This window comes from Colius striatus, chromosome 1 (genome assembly GCF_028858725.1).
Source record: "Colius striatus isolate bColStr4 chromosome 1, bColStr4.1.hap1, whole genome shotgun sequence".
NCBI classification, from domain to species: domain Eukaryota; kingdom Metazoa; phylum Chordata; class Aves; order Coliiformes; family Coliidae; genus Colius; species Colius striatus.
The window spans coordinates 28,511,333-28,523,948 of NC_084759.1; the positions used below are offsets into that span (position 1 = coordinate 28,511,333).

The 12,616-nt window shown below is 36.6% G+C and overlaps 1 protein-coding gene across 5 annotated transcripts in view; it reads right to left on the reverse strand.

Annotated features, from left to right (window-relative positions):
• FNDC3A (fibronectin type III domain containing 3A) overlaps positions 1 to 12,616 on the reverse strand; it is a 120,944-nt gene that overhangs the window by 42,475 nt on the left and 65,853 nt on the right. For all 5 annotated transcript variants that reach the window (XM_061994572.1, XM_061994578.1, XM_061994563.1 and 2 more), the window contains 3 exons: positions 8,186 to 8,262; positions 3,400 to 3,637; positions 577 to 849 (listed from right to left, as the gene is read on the reverse strand). In XM_061994572.1, the coding sequence (XP_061850556.1) occupies positions 577 to 849; positions 3,400 to 3,637; positions 8,186 to 8,262 (588 nt within the window). The remainder of the gene's footprint in view (positions 1 to 576; positions 850 to 3,399; positions 3,638 to 8,185; positions 8,263 to 12,616) is intronic.

Here is a 12,616-nt window from a genome sequence, read left to right on the forward strand (position 1 = left end):
GTGAAATAAAGGTATTAATAATAAACACAGTCCCTATGGTAGTGTCTTAGAAAACATGAACTCTCATGGACTAGTGTGAGGACTAGCATTTTTCTACAAAGGCCTTTCAATAATGTATTGGTAGGTGCAGGCATTATAACAATAGTATCTCTTTTACAAAATATTCTTCTTTAACAAGATGAGTGCAGGTTTCCTGTACCAGACATCTGGTTCTTTCCATGTTTTCTGCAATATCAAGCAAGCTATCAATATTTTGTGATTCCTTAAAATGCAAGCACTAACAACTCTGGACAAAGCATATATTTTTCCTGAAACAGTGTTATGAAGTAGGACTAAGAAGAGTTACTCAGATCTACGTGGAGACGTGCATATCAGGAGTTTTGTTCTCTTAGGCCCACCATTCCAATGTAACAAGCGGTTTGATTGCCCTTATCTCCATGATGAGGCAGTTATGGGCTACTACTTACCTTCAGGATTGTCAAGGTGTGGTGTTCTATCTAAAAATACATAGGAACTTAATATTATGTCTCAGCCAGACAGAGGACTATTATTATTGTTATTTTTGTTAACACTTACCTTCTAGTTCTGTGTCTGTCTGTGAATTGCTTTTTCCTTTACCCAAAGACTTGCTTTTGGTAGAACCTGTGCTTATACCAGCTGCATCCTGTCCTTTTGTAAGTCCATTATGTTCACTTGTAGGAGAAGGACATTTCTGAGGAGATGATGGAGGACTGTTTAACTTATCCTTTTGAGTTCCATGACGATCTTTTAATTTTTTTTGTAATCTTTCATATGTTTTACTAGACCTCTCATCTCTAAAGTTGGATCTTCCATGAGCAGGCAGAGTATCTAAATGAAAGCGAAGAAGACAAAAATGAAAAACAATCACTAAGAACAGAATGTAATTAAAAATTTAATTTAAAATGCTACGTGCCTTAAGTGTGCAATTGTGTGTAAAATTACACCTCTGATCCTGCTGGAAAACTGAAGTGGTAGCAGGTAAACTGACATAGACTAACTGGACATTAACAACATGCTGGGGAAGAAGGTGGAATCTTTCCTTCCTGTATCTATTTTCTGCTTAAAGATTATTCATAAAATGTTTCTATAATCTTGAGCTTTAAGGTACAGGATAAAGTCAATACAGAAAAAAAAAAAGAGTGGTACTTTATTACATGGGAAGAGGTTTGATGTAATGCTGAATAAAAAGTACAGAAGTGCTAAGTTTTGGAATGCAACTAGAGGTCTATTAATTTAATGGTGCTTCAGCAGAAATCAACAGGGAAAAACCCCACAAAAGTATGGGGCAACTGCAAGATAGTATGGCTAGGTCTTCTGAGTACACTGCAACTGTACAGAGTAACCCAAGACATTGCTGCAGTATCACTAAAGTCTCATCTCTAAGTCAGAACGTGGCTTTGGAAAAAAAGTGAGTACCAAGACTAATGAAACAAATTAAATTGCAGATTGGTAAACTTTTCTGTTCAGTTCTATCAGTTTTATCCATTTCATCTTTGCACTTAGAAACAGCTTACTAGCTCAAGACTTTAAGTCACCAACTTTTTCCTTAGTGTAACCCTATATATGATAAAAGCTCTGAAAAAAAAAAAAAAAAACTTAACCAAAAAAACCCTGAAACAAAGCGTACTTCAAAATCAGCATATAATTTGACCCAAGTAAGTTGGGTCACTCAGTCTAAAGAATGAAGTTCATTATTTGTTGTTCTTTATGTGCTAGTTAACTGCAGACAACAAGATCAAATAGTAACTTTCTTGGAAGAAGGATAGAAATCACAAACTAGAGAACTGTTCAGCTTCTGGGTTTTTTTAGGTCATCTTAATTCCCAGAAAACTGACCGAGGACTACTAGATAAGCTGTGTCTATTTAGAAATTTGATTTTCACTACAATGAGAAATTTAGGTGCTCTTGTTAGAGGGCTACCCCTAAGTGCACCTGGGGTTTCTTGTCCCCTTAAATTCAGGTTTCTCATATAGGAGTCTAACTGTGGACTTTGACTTGTTAAAGCCATGGCCAAAGTCAGTGGTCCAGAATTAAATATGAAATCTGTAGCAAATGTTACAAATAAAAGCATCAATAGTCCTCCAGTTCCCTAAACCCAAGGGCATCTTCTATATTTAAAACAAAGCAAACCCAAACAATCTCGCTCTATAAAATTATTTTTATGTTATCAGTTTAGCAAATCATTGCTGAATTCATCTTTGTATGGATATAACCTAGCAGTAGAAATCTAAAAAATATTATTCCATTAAGAAGTATCCTTTAACTTTTATCCATTTAATTATCATACTTCAATCTCTTAATTTAGCAAACAAAAAGTAAACAACTGGCCATCTATAGGAAACTAAGAAACTAATAAAACTATAAATAAACACTTAAAGAGCATCTAATAATGTATTGTTATCAAAGTACTGCACTGAAGAAATAAAATACAACTCAAGAATACAGAGAAACAATTAATTCCAGGAAGCTCAAGACATCGGTATATTCTTATCTGACAGCCTTGTATATCAAGGCTATTGAAGCACAGTGACTATATGAAGGACATTTTTAGAAGATTTCAGTAGTATCACAGAATGCTGAGAATCTACGCTTCTACAGCAACCTAACAAAGCTGTGTTTAGTCTCCCCCTCCATAGTTTAAAACTAACCACCTGGCATTGCTCCCTGAAAGCCTTTCAAGGTCAGCACCTGCTGCATAGCAGAAATTTATCTAAAGAAAAGCAATTCTACCAGAAATGTAAATATTAATCTAACAACCCAACCCCTGAGCTAGTATACTCACACATACACTTTGCCACTAAAGCTTATTAAAGGCAGATGTCAATTGCACTACCAAATACAGCTTCAACCACAGTACTAAGTTGAGGTTGGTGGCACCTGAATATTCAAGTTGGACTTCTGATGTCTATCAGACTAAATGCATAGTGTTTTATGACAAATACCAGACTTTTTTCGTAATCAACACTATGAACTTATATTTCATGCTTCAAACAGGAAACTTGTAAGACATGAGATCTCACACCAATGCTCAGGTATGGATTTAAATGCTAAATCTCAGGGAAAGGCATTTGCTAAATCACTACAAGCACATCCTGTGTTGCTTTCCTGGGCAAGTTCATAACCAATACATCTAAGAAATAATCTGTATGTTTAATGGATCACCAAATAGACAAATCAAATTAATTAAAGTAACTTCTTCTGGAATAATAAGCTTCAGTAAAAACAAATATAGTATCCCTCATCAAACTTTCACGTATAGCTCACATTCAAGCTCTAAGTCTTGCTTGATAAAGCCCATACATCAGCATAACAGATGCTGGAAATTAGGACAGCATTATTTCCTTTGCTAGAACTTGCAACATTCAACATGCTACTTACCCAGATCTCCATATACTTGTGAGGTGTGATACTGTGGAATGTACTGTGTTGCCATGTCACCAGCTCTGGTCACGGGTGAATATATATGACGTGGTGGAGGGGGTATCATGGCTGGAAGAGGAAGGAAGCCAGGCAGTGGAGGGTGAGGAGGCCTGTGTATCACTGTGTGACCACCAGGATGAAATTCTGGAGCCTGGGGAACCACCACAACCCTTCGAACGCCGTTATCCTCAATAACCTGTACATTGAGAGACACCATGCAACGAAAGAGAAACATCAGTCTGAAAGGTATGTTTCTGTAGATAAACTAGCAAAAGTTTTGAACTTGAGAAACTTAACATAGGGCAACATAAGAAAAAAACATGGGACAACTAAAGGGTTATCCATGTTAAGCGTATTAACTGCAACAATGCCAATCTTGATGTGATGGGGAAAAATGTGACTGTAACAACGTCTTATAGACAACCAGGTATATTTATGGCATGAGTCTAGTTTCTCCCCAGAGTTCTGCCCTCATTCACATTGCCTGTATGCTAAACTGCTCATAGGATTTTTTCTACAGTATAACTAGATTGCCCTCTAGAAAAAAGTCAGACCTCACTCTGCATAAATGGTGAGAAAAAAGACACAATAGTATCTGTTCTTTGCTCTGTGCCAAATTCAGTCCACCAACGCTAAGCCAGAAGACACCTGCCATACTGCACCTGTCAGTGTGCAGCACACATTGTCTGCGTGAAGCTGCTAAAGCAAAAGAACTAGCAGGATGGTAGTCAGCCCTCTCAAGACTCCTTCACAACTCAAGGTAGTTGTTAAAAAGATTTTTTTTTTCCTTTTCTCTATTAAAAAGTCTTGCACCTGGAAGGAAGCCACATGCTACTCAGTGGCCTTTGTGGCAGTCTCTGCCAGATTCTGGTGTGTAGAGAGGTTTGTGCAAAAATGGCAAATGGGAGATGTGACAAGCCTTTGGATGAGGGATCTGAGGGAAGCCCTTAGCAATGCTGCTAGAAGTTCAAATAAACAAAAGCAGCATATGAAACCCCATGATGAGAATAAACATGGTCGCATAAGATGTGTGGAGCTGAGGTGTGCTGTACCCACAGTACATGTAGCATGTAGGGGTCTGATGGAGAGCAGGCATAAAGTCACACAGTGGAGAAAGTACTCAAGGAAAAAATGCTCTTAGCGAAACAGGAGTTGGTCATCAAATAGACAGGAAACAGGGGTCTGTCTCTCAAGCACATCAGACAGGGTAGACTGCCATCATTATCCTCTCTTGATGTCTGGATCACTACTGGGAAATTCACAAAAACACATGACTGGTGCTATCTAGAGATGATCTTGGAATAATTTGACTGATATGTATCATAGTGTCAATAACTTCAGAGTGTGGGATGCCAAGGAGTAAATCGTTCTCTACTTCCTAGTAAAATGCTGTAAAATAATGTCACAGCAGGGATTGCAATGTAAATTTTGGGATGAAACGTTTATCCAGAAAAGGGGCAAAAGAAAAATGGAATCTGGAATGTCATGGCTACATTCAAAAGCAGGCAACCCTCTGATGTTTTCATGACATTTGAAAAGTGGGGACATGTACACATACACCACACATACACCAATGAGTAACCTGATGCAAAAGGAGCAGATCAATAGATCAAAGCACTTAGTGCCAAGCTGCTTTTGATTCCACTGTTCAAGGGTATTATGCTTGACTTAGATTTGGTCCCATGCCCTGGTTGTGAACATTTCCACCAAGTCCATAAAGGAATTTGCCTGGAGGATCAGTCACTGGTTTTACCATGTCTCCATTAGGGGTTGATGTTTCTCTGATACATTTGAAATGGTGTTTCTGCTTTTGTTTTTTCTGACAGCAACCTGCTTCTTACAGTCCAAAACTATCCTGCTAGCTGAACCAATTCAAGGCGAGTGAGGATGGTCTAGAAAATTGTTGCAAAACTTCACTACTGTATTGACAAAATACAATTATGTGGACACAGCTGTATGCTTCTGGTGTAATGGTAGAAGGAAGATCTCTACACATATGCAATAACATTTAAAAGATGTAACAGTATGGACACAATGGAGCTGATCCCAAATCTAAAAGACCTAAGTCAATGAAGCTTTAAAACACATACATATCACCTGATTTGAAAAAATGGAACAACTATTTTCAGTATACAGAAATTGTGTCTTATAGGGAAAGAGTAAAGATTACACTCTTCATACCTGTGCAACCACAGCTGTGTGATATCCTAATGGTAGGATATATTCATAGTAGTTAATATGATTAGAACTTCTGCTGTACAATGAAATTCCCTAAACACCAAAATGTAGTTTGAATTAAGTCCTCTTTGCTTAGAAAAAATAACATTGCCATTTATCCTTACTTCATGGGTAGATTTAGATTATGTCAGAAGCAGCTTTCACAAATTATAAACTAAGTAGCCTGGTTTTTAATTTGCTTTCTTGATCCTGCTGATAGCCTAAGTAACTCAGAACTAAATAACCGATTCACAGCAGCAGGGACTGTAAGCCTAATAGTGTAAAATGATGAGTTTGACAAGATGGTCACCATGCTTCTAAATCAAACATCAACTCAATGGTATGGCTCTATCAGGCTGCTACACGGATAATAACCCTCTAAAAAGCAAAAAGAGCATGTCAAGTATATAATTTTAAGTTAAAAAAGGTAAACAAGCTACTATTATCCTAATTGTGCTAGCAAAATATGTAATTCTGGTGTAGGCCTGTTCAGTTGAGTTAACCGACCAAACACCACTGGAAAACTCACTACTAGGAGTCACTACAGAGAGCTTAAAGAGGATGTGCAATTCCATAAGAAGAGAATGAGAATAGTGCATCAACTTACGAATTACTTTTTATTTACACGATGTATGAAAAATAAAATGCTTTATTCTGCAGTTATTCCTAGCTTCTAACAGAGGACAGTATGCTGTATCACTGTCAAACAGGAACTGAAGCAAGGAAAGGCATATTAGAACTAAATGAAAACAGACAAAAGATGGTTATACTTAAGCTGTTCTTCCAGGGTGATGGCTTCAGACATTTATTTGGCTTCCAATGTCTCTCAAAATATACCTGCAGTTCCTGACATTTATAAATATCTGATGCCTGAAGAAACCATGTAAGTTACATTACTGGGACTGCATGAAATCCGGGATAACTCTTAGCTCAACAATGTTTGACTTTCCTGTTTGCAAAGCTACTATCAAATCTTCTGGCTTGTAAAATGAACTTCCATCATAAACCACAACGGCTGGTATGTTTTGTCAGCAGTAAATACTTCAGAAGCCTAATAAATCACAGGTTTTTCTAGTCTATGATACTTCTACTCAGATGAAAACAGCAGACATGAGCTCATTCCACCTGTACATTGAGCTGGATAGATGTGAGGCCCCTTTAGTTCCACAGCTAGAGAGTTGTGTTAGAACAACACCCACCTGCACTAACATGCTTCAATGAAGGGCTAAGCAGCACGCCTCAGCAAGGCCCAGTTCTGTAGCCTATTTGCTGTAAGCTGTCCTCACAGGAGGGACAAATTCATTTTATAAATATTGTTCAGACTGGCACAGGTTACATACTCTTTAAACAGAAGTACTTCATCACCTTAAATTAAGTACTCAAGAAATAAGATAAAATTCAGAATTTCAGTTGTCTCAATATATTTTTTTTTAGTTCTTTAAAAATAAACTGCTATAGGAATCAAGACTTTTTACCATGACCTAAGGATAAATGGACTTTAATTATTATTTTGTATTAATTTTTCTTTTACCTTTTTGGAAACTCAACTATGAAGGATACATGAATCAACTTAACAGATAACTTTCAACAGATGAAAGGCAAAACCACTGAGTCTGCCTAATCTGTTGTTAGAGGACAATTTTTTAATGCTGTTCAGATAACTAGTCCAACATTTATTAGCTACTGTGGGTTTTTTGGCTGCATTTTGTGTTGTAGTCTCTTCTCAGTGTGCATCATGGGATGCATGCCAAGTCAGAGGCAGACTGGTCACAACAACAGAATATCATGAGAAAGCGGTATTTGTCTGCTCACTTCCAGGTCTGACCTACTAACCTCTAGACTTGTTCTATAGTCAAAAGAATGAGATATCACCTAGAAGGCCACACATCTCATTATAACACAAGTCTCAAAAATAGTCAAGAGGAATCATCCTTTTAATCTACTTTAAAGAATGTCCAGGTTATCTAGCTCACATTTCATTTTCAGGAACCTAAATTAGGAATCATCCAGCAGTGAGAAAATGAGAGCCCTATTTTAAGATAAGCAGTAGAAACCCGTATTGTATGGAAATTTATACCCAGTGGACAGCTGACATTTTTTCCAAGTTGTTTGCTACACTTTAACTAACTGACCTGTTTTATTTCTCACCTGCAAGGAACTTCCCAGACATGAACTACATACATATATAAAATTATAGTGGTGCCAAAGGAAAACATTCACTAACAAAGAAATCAGTACAGGTCCTATACAATGAGTTATCTGAATCATGATTGTATTTTTTATTTAGAGGGCATCTAGTACATTAGGATCCGGAACTCAACAAGGAATTGCACTTGTTATTGTCACGTAAGTAGTTAATATGTAACTAAACAGGTACATATACAGTATGAGAAGTCTCCCATCACAGAGATACTATGCAACATCTCTTACCTGAAACTTGACACGTTTCTTTTCTGAATTACTTATAGCTCTACTTCTATAACTCAAGTCAAAAGAAATAAAATAAGACTCAAATGAACGGACATACCTGTGGGGCATATCCAGGAGGCACATAAATAGTAGGCACTGAACCATTTGGGGACATCATTGGAACCTGAGCAGGACCTAAATGGGTTAAAGAAATATTCAGTACAGCACCATTTAATAACTTGAGGAAGCTGAAAGAACATATTGAAATACAAAGTCTCTGTGAAAAACATACAAGATATAACATGGATAAACAAAAGCAATGAACTGTACGGATAAAATTATAGCAAAAGGCACTCTTGGAAACCTAAGAAACAGTTAGAAAATAAACAGAAATGAAACCAAAAAATGTAGTCAATAGGTATTTCTCCTTTCTCAGTTAATAAGTTTACAGAAGAACTTACTTCAGAACTTCATAACAGTGACAAGTCAAAAGAGGTAAGATGGAAAGTCAATAGAAAAGACTTTAAAACAGAAATAAAAACAAAATTAAAATCGAAACAAACTGCTGAAACCAGACAGTATTCAGTTGAGAGCTGTAAAGAAAATTACTTATAAAATTGCTGCTCTGTTACTGGCAAATAGGACACTAACTTAAGGTCTCGGGGGAAACCCAGTCTACTCCTACTAATGGGAAACGTTGTGATACCATGACGATCCTCATACCAGCAAACTAGAAAGAACAGAATTTGCAGACACTTAGCTAAATATGACACAATGGGAATGCGTTAAGTTGGCATTTGGTGATAAAATACTGCTTAGAAAATCTGATACCTTGGAAGAGCACAAAGCTTTTGACAATCTCTCTCAGAGACTCTTAAGGAAGTAATGCAGTCTTTAGTTAAAAATGGAAAAGAGCTTTTCATCAATAACTGACTCGAGAACAGGAAACAAAGAGAAGTCAATGTGAAGTGATCAGCTTTCAAAGAGTGACCAAAGGAGTCCCATAGGCATCCAAAAGAACCCTGTTCTATGTATTAACAAAACTGCTGGAAAAGGAAACGAACAGTGAGGTGACAAACTTTTAGTGCGCTCCCAGAGAGCTGCAAAGGATCTCACAGTGCTTAATGACAATATGATGAAAAAGCAGAAGAAACAGCATTGGTAAATGCAAAGTAATACACCTGGTCAAAATCAGAAATATTTATTTACAGTGATAAGCCATAAATTAGCTGTAAATAAAGAGATTATGGAGTTACTACATACATTTCTAAGGAAATATCAGCTCAGTGTTGTTTAGTGGCATTTGCAGAAAGTGAACATTACTAAAGAGAATCATTCCTAACAGAACTGAGAACAAGCAGAAAACATTATTATGCTATGGTATAAATCCATCCTATACCTTAATATTTTGTCTTCACTTTCCAAAAAGAACACACAGAACTAGAAAAGGATAAAACTCCAGAAGTTTATAGAGGCTTTCCAACCGATTTACCAGGAAAGAATACAGACAGACCAGGTTTCTTCTTCCTGAAGATGGTTAAAATGTAGAAAGACTGGCAGCGGAGAAACAGTAAAAAACCTATACAAAAAAAACCTCCACCCACAAACTGCCTAAAATAAAAAGACCGACCACTTACAGCTTCTCATGTGCAAGAACTGGAGATATTAAATTAAATTACCAGGTAAAAGGTTTAAACAGAATTTCTCATGAAAAGCACAGCTAAATTGTGTAACTCCTTGCTTTAAGAACACTATGGAAACTGAAGGTTAGGTTCAGAAGAAATCAAACAAATTAAGAGAGATAATCTATTAGGAGCTATAAAAATATACAAGTATTACTTCTGGTTCAGGAAGCTAGAAACAAGAGAATTATTTCTGTGTGTCTGCCCTATCCTTATGCTGTTCTCTTTAGTATTTGATACTGGCCTCTATTAGAGCAAGCACACTGGCACAGGCTTCAGGGACTGTCTACAGCCGTCCTTACACTCTTATGTTTAAAATACACAATGTAACAATTGCTAAAGTTTAATTATTAAAGAAAAACTGAAAACCAATATAACTTGACCAGGTTTTGTGGCAAGCACATAAGGTTGTGCATCAGACACAGCATTCTCCAAATTTCAAATTCAGTGCAGTGAAGCTACCAAAAGCGCCAATCCAAGCCTACTAAAGTTTCAACAATACTTCTAGAAGGGCTTTTATAGTTCCACATGAATGTTTTATAAACTCAGTTAAGACCTGCAAATGGAAACTATTAAGTAAACACAAAGTACAGGATATAAGATTACCATACCTCATTCTGATAGAAAAATAACTACGTCTAAATGTCAAGAGTGGGGAAAAGCTGCAAAGCCTGCTCTTTAAAAAAGCAGCATGTAATCTACCTTGACTACACATACTATAGGGACTTCCTCAGAATAAAATACAGAAGTTTTGAAATGTATTACTTAAAAAGAATCACAGTATTATTATTGATCAAGTGTTAAATCACAACTAGGGGAGAGGGTGAAGTGACTTAAGAGTCTTAATTGAGAGATTAACTGAACTGTGTAACAGCAAAGAACATGAGGACTACAGTAAACTATAAACTGAGAAATGAACCTTCTTCATTTTGCTCAGCTGAAACTCACAATATTTCAGTTCATTTTTTCCCATGTCCAAAGTGCTAAAAAGGAATGAAAGTGAAAAGCAGAAAAAGAGAAGCTGACTGAAAGCATATTTATTGCAAGTTACTATTCAACCAAATAATGGTTTACATTCTTACATATTAAAATTTGATACAGTTTGTATCAAATCTTGTATTGCTGATTCGCAGTTTTTCGTAAGGAATACAAAACATCAACAGATTCATTAAACTTTCAATTTTAAACTATGTAAGTTTCAGGTAAATTGAGAATTCAGACCACAGTTGCTTGAACTTTTTACAGCAAACATGAGAAGCTTATTTCTTTCCAAACTGGCAGGTATCTCTCTGCTTGGCTTTTTTTTACTTTAAATGTCTAAAGAGTGCAGTTTAATAAGCTTATTTATTTAGTGCTTTAATGTCTCAAACAAACAAAAAAGCAGTTATCTCCAATCCGGTACAAAGGTTGATCCACAAAGCCATTTTCAGTATACCCATAACCTAGCGTTCACAAGAGTGAAGACATACAAGCAATATGTGAACCTGAAAAAATAATGCAGCACTGAAAAGATTAAAATTATTAGTTTGAAAACTTGCATCCGATCTTTAGTACTTTAAAATTCCAGAATTAACAAAAAAGTATTTTTAATATCCAAGAGGTAAGGGTGAACTCCAATTTACTTCAGATTAGATTTCAAAGCAGCTGTGGAATGAAGTTAGACTGCAAAGGAACATTCTGGAAAATGGAAAGAATGGAAAAAAGTTGGCACACTTTTATATAAACGAACATAGCGTCTCTAGAGTGAAATTACTGGAGCATTAACAGAAGGTATATTACTACCTACAAAAATTAAAAAAAGCTTTCCTGTACCTAAAGATAAAATCCTAACATGTGAAAAAACCTGATTTTAAAAAAAAAAACTTGGCTCTACCTCAGTGAAATATACTGCAAAAGGAATGTTCAAACTTTAAAAATATTGGCTAGACTGGTGCATGCCAGTGTGTTTCACCCCAAGGTGAAGCCCATTATAAAGGACCAGCAAACAACAGTAGCAGAAGTCTGTGTTAAGCAAACATCTCACTTTCTATATTGCACATAAATGGAATCGACTTCATCTAAATCCCTATATTATGAATGTTGATGACTTCACCGTTGTAAGAAGAGGTCTCGAATCTTCTATATATTTTCAGGCCAAGTTCTCTTATATAAGAAGTGGAAAAGAAGTATCGTGAGAAAAGCAAACACAAATCTGTTCTTAATACTTTATTCTTGAAAAGTGACACAAATGCAGTAAAGATTTAACACAACTGGACCCAAGAAACAGATGTTTCACCACACTTCTAGGATACTATTGTCCTGAAATTTGCTATTTCATTACTATGAAAGGAAAAACTCGCTAAGCCTCTATGTAAGCATTTTGTCCTAAGTTTTTAAAAAATATTGAGGTGCCTACCAAGGATACCCTAAAACATGGAATATGTGCCCTGAAACAGGAATTATATTAAAAAAATGGCAACAACTGCAGAATTTCCCCCTTCCGCCTCCAGTAAAAGCAGGTGTTCTCCACCACGTCTATTTGAGCAGACTGTAAAAACGTCATTATGCTCATTACTGCTACCATAAACGTGTAGCAAAATTAAGTGCTGCACAATCACTGGGATTGTGACAAATGGATCTAAACATAGTAACACCTGAAAACTGGAGGATATCGCCACCCCTTGTCTCACAGATACACGATTTCTCTTTACTTTAACCATCAAGCATTGCTCCATTTATAGAAGCGGCTGGCAAAGGTGACCACGCTGGATGGATCTCCAGCTCAGATCAGCTCTTTGCTGACAGCTTGCCCGACCAAATACTCTTCCGGGGCAGTGACCGCCCACAGCTCAGCTCTTATAAAACCCGCGCCGGTCATGGCCTCCCAG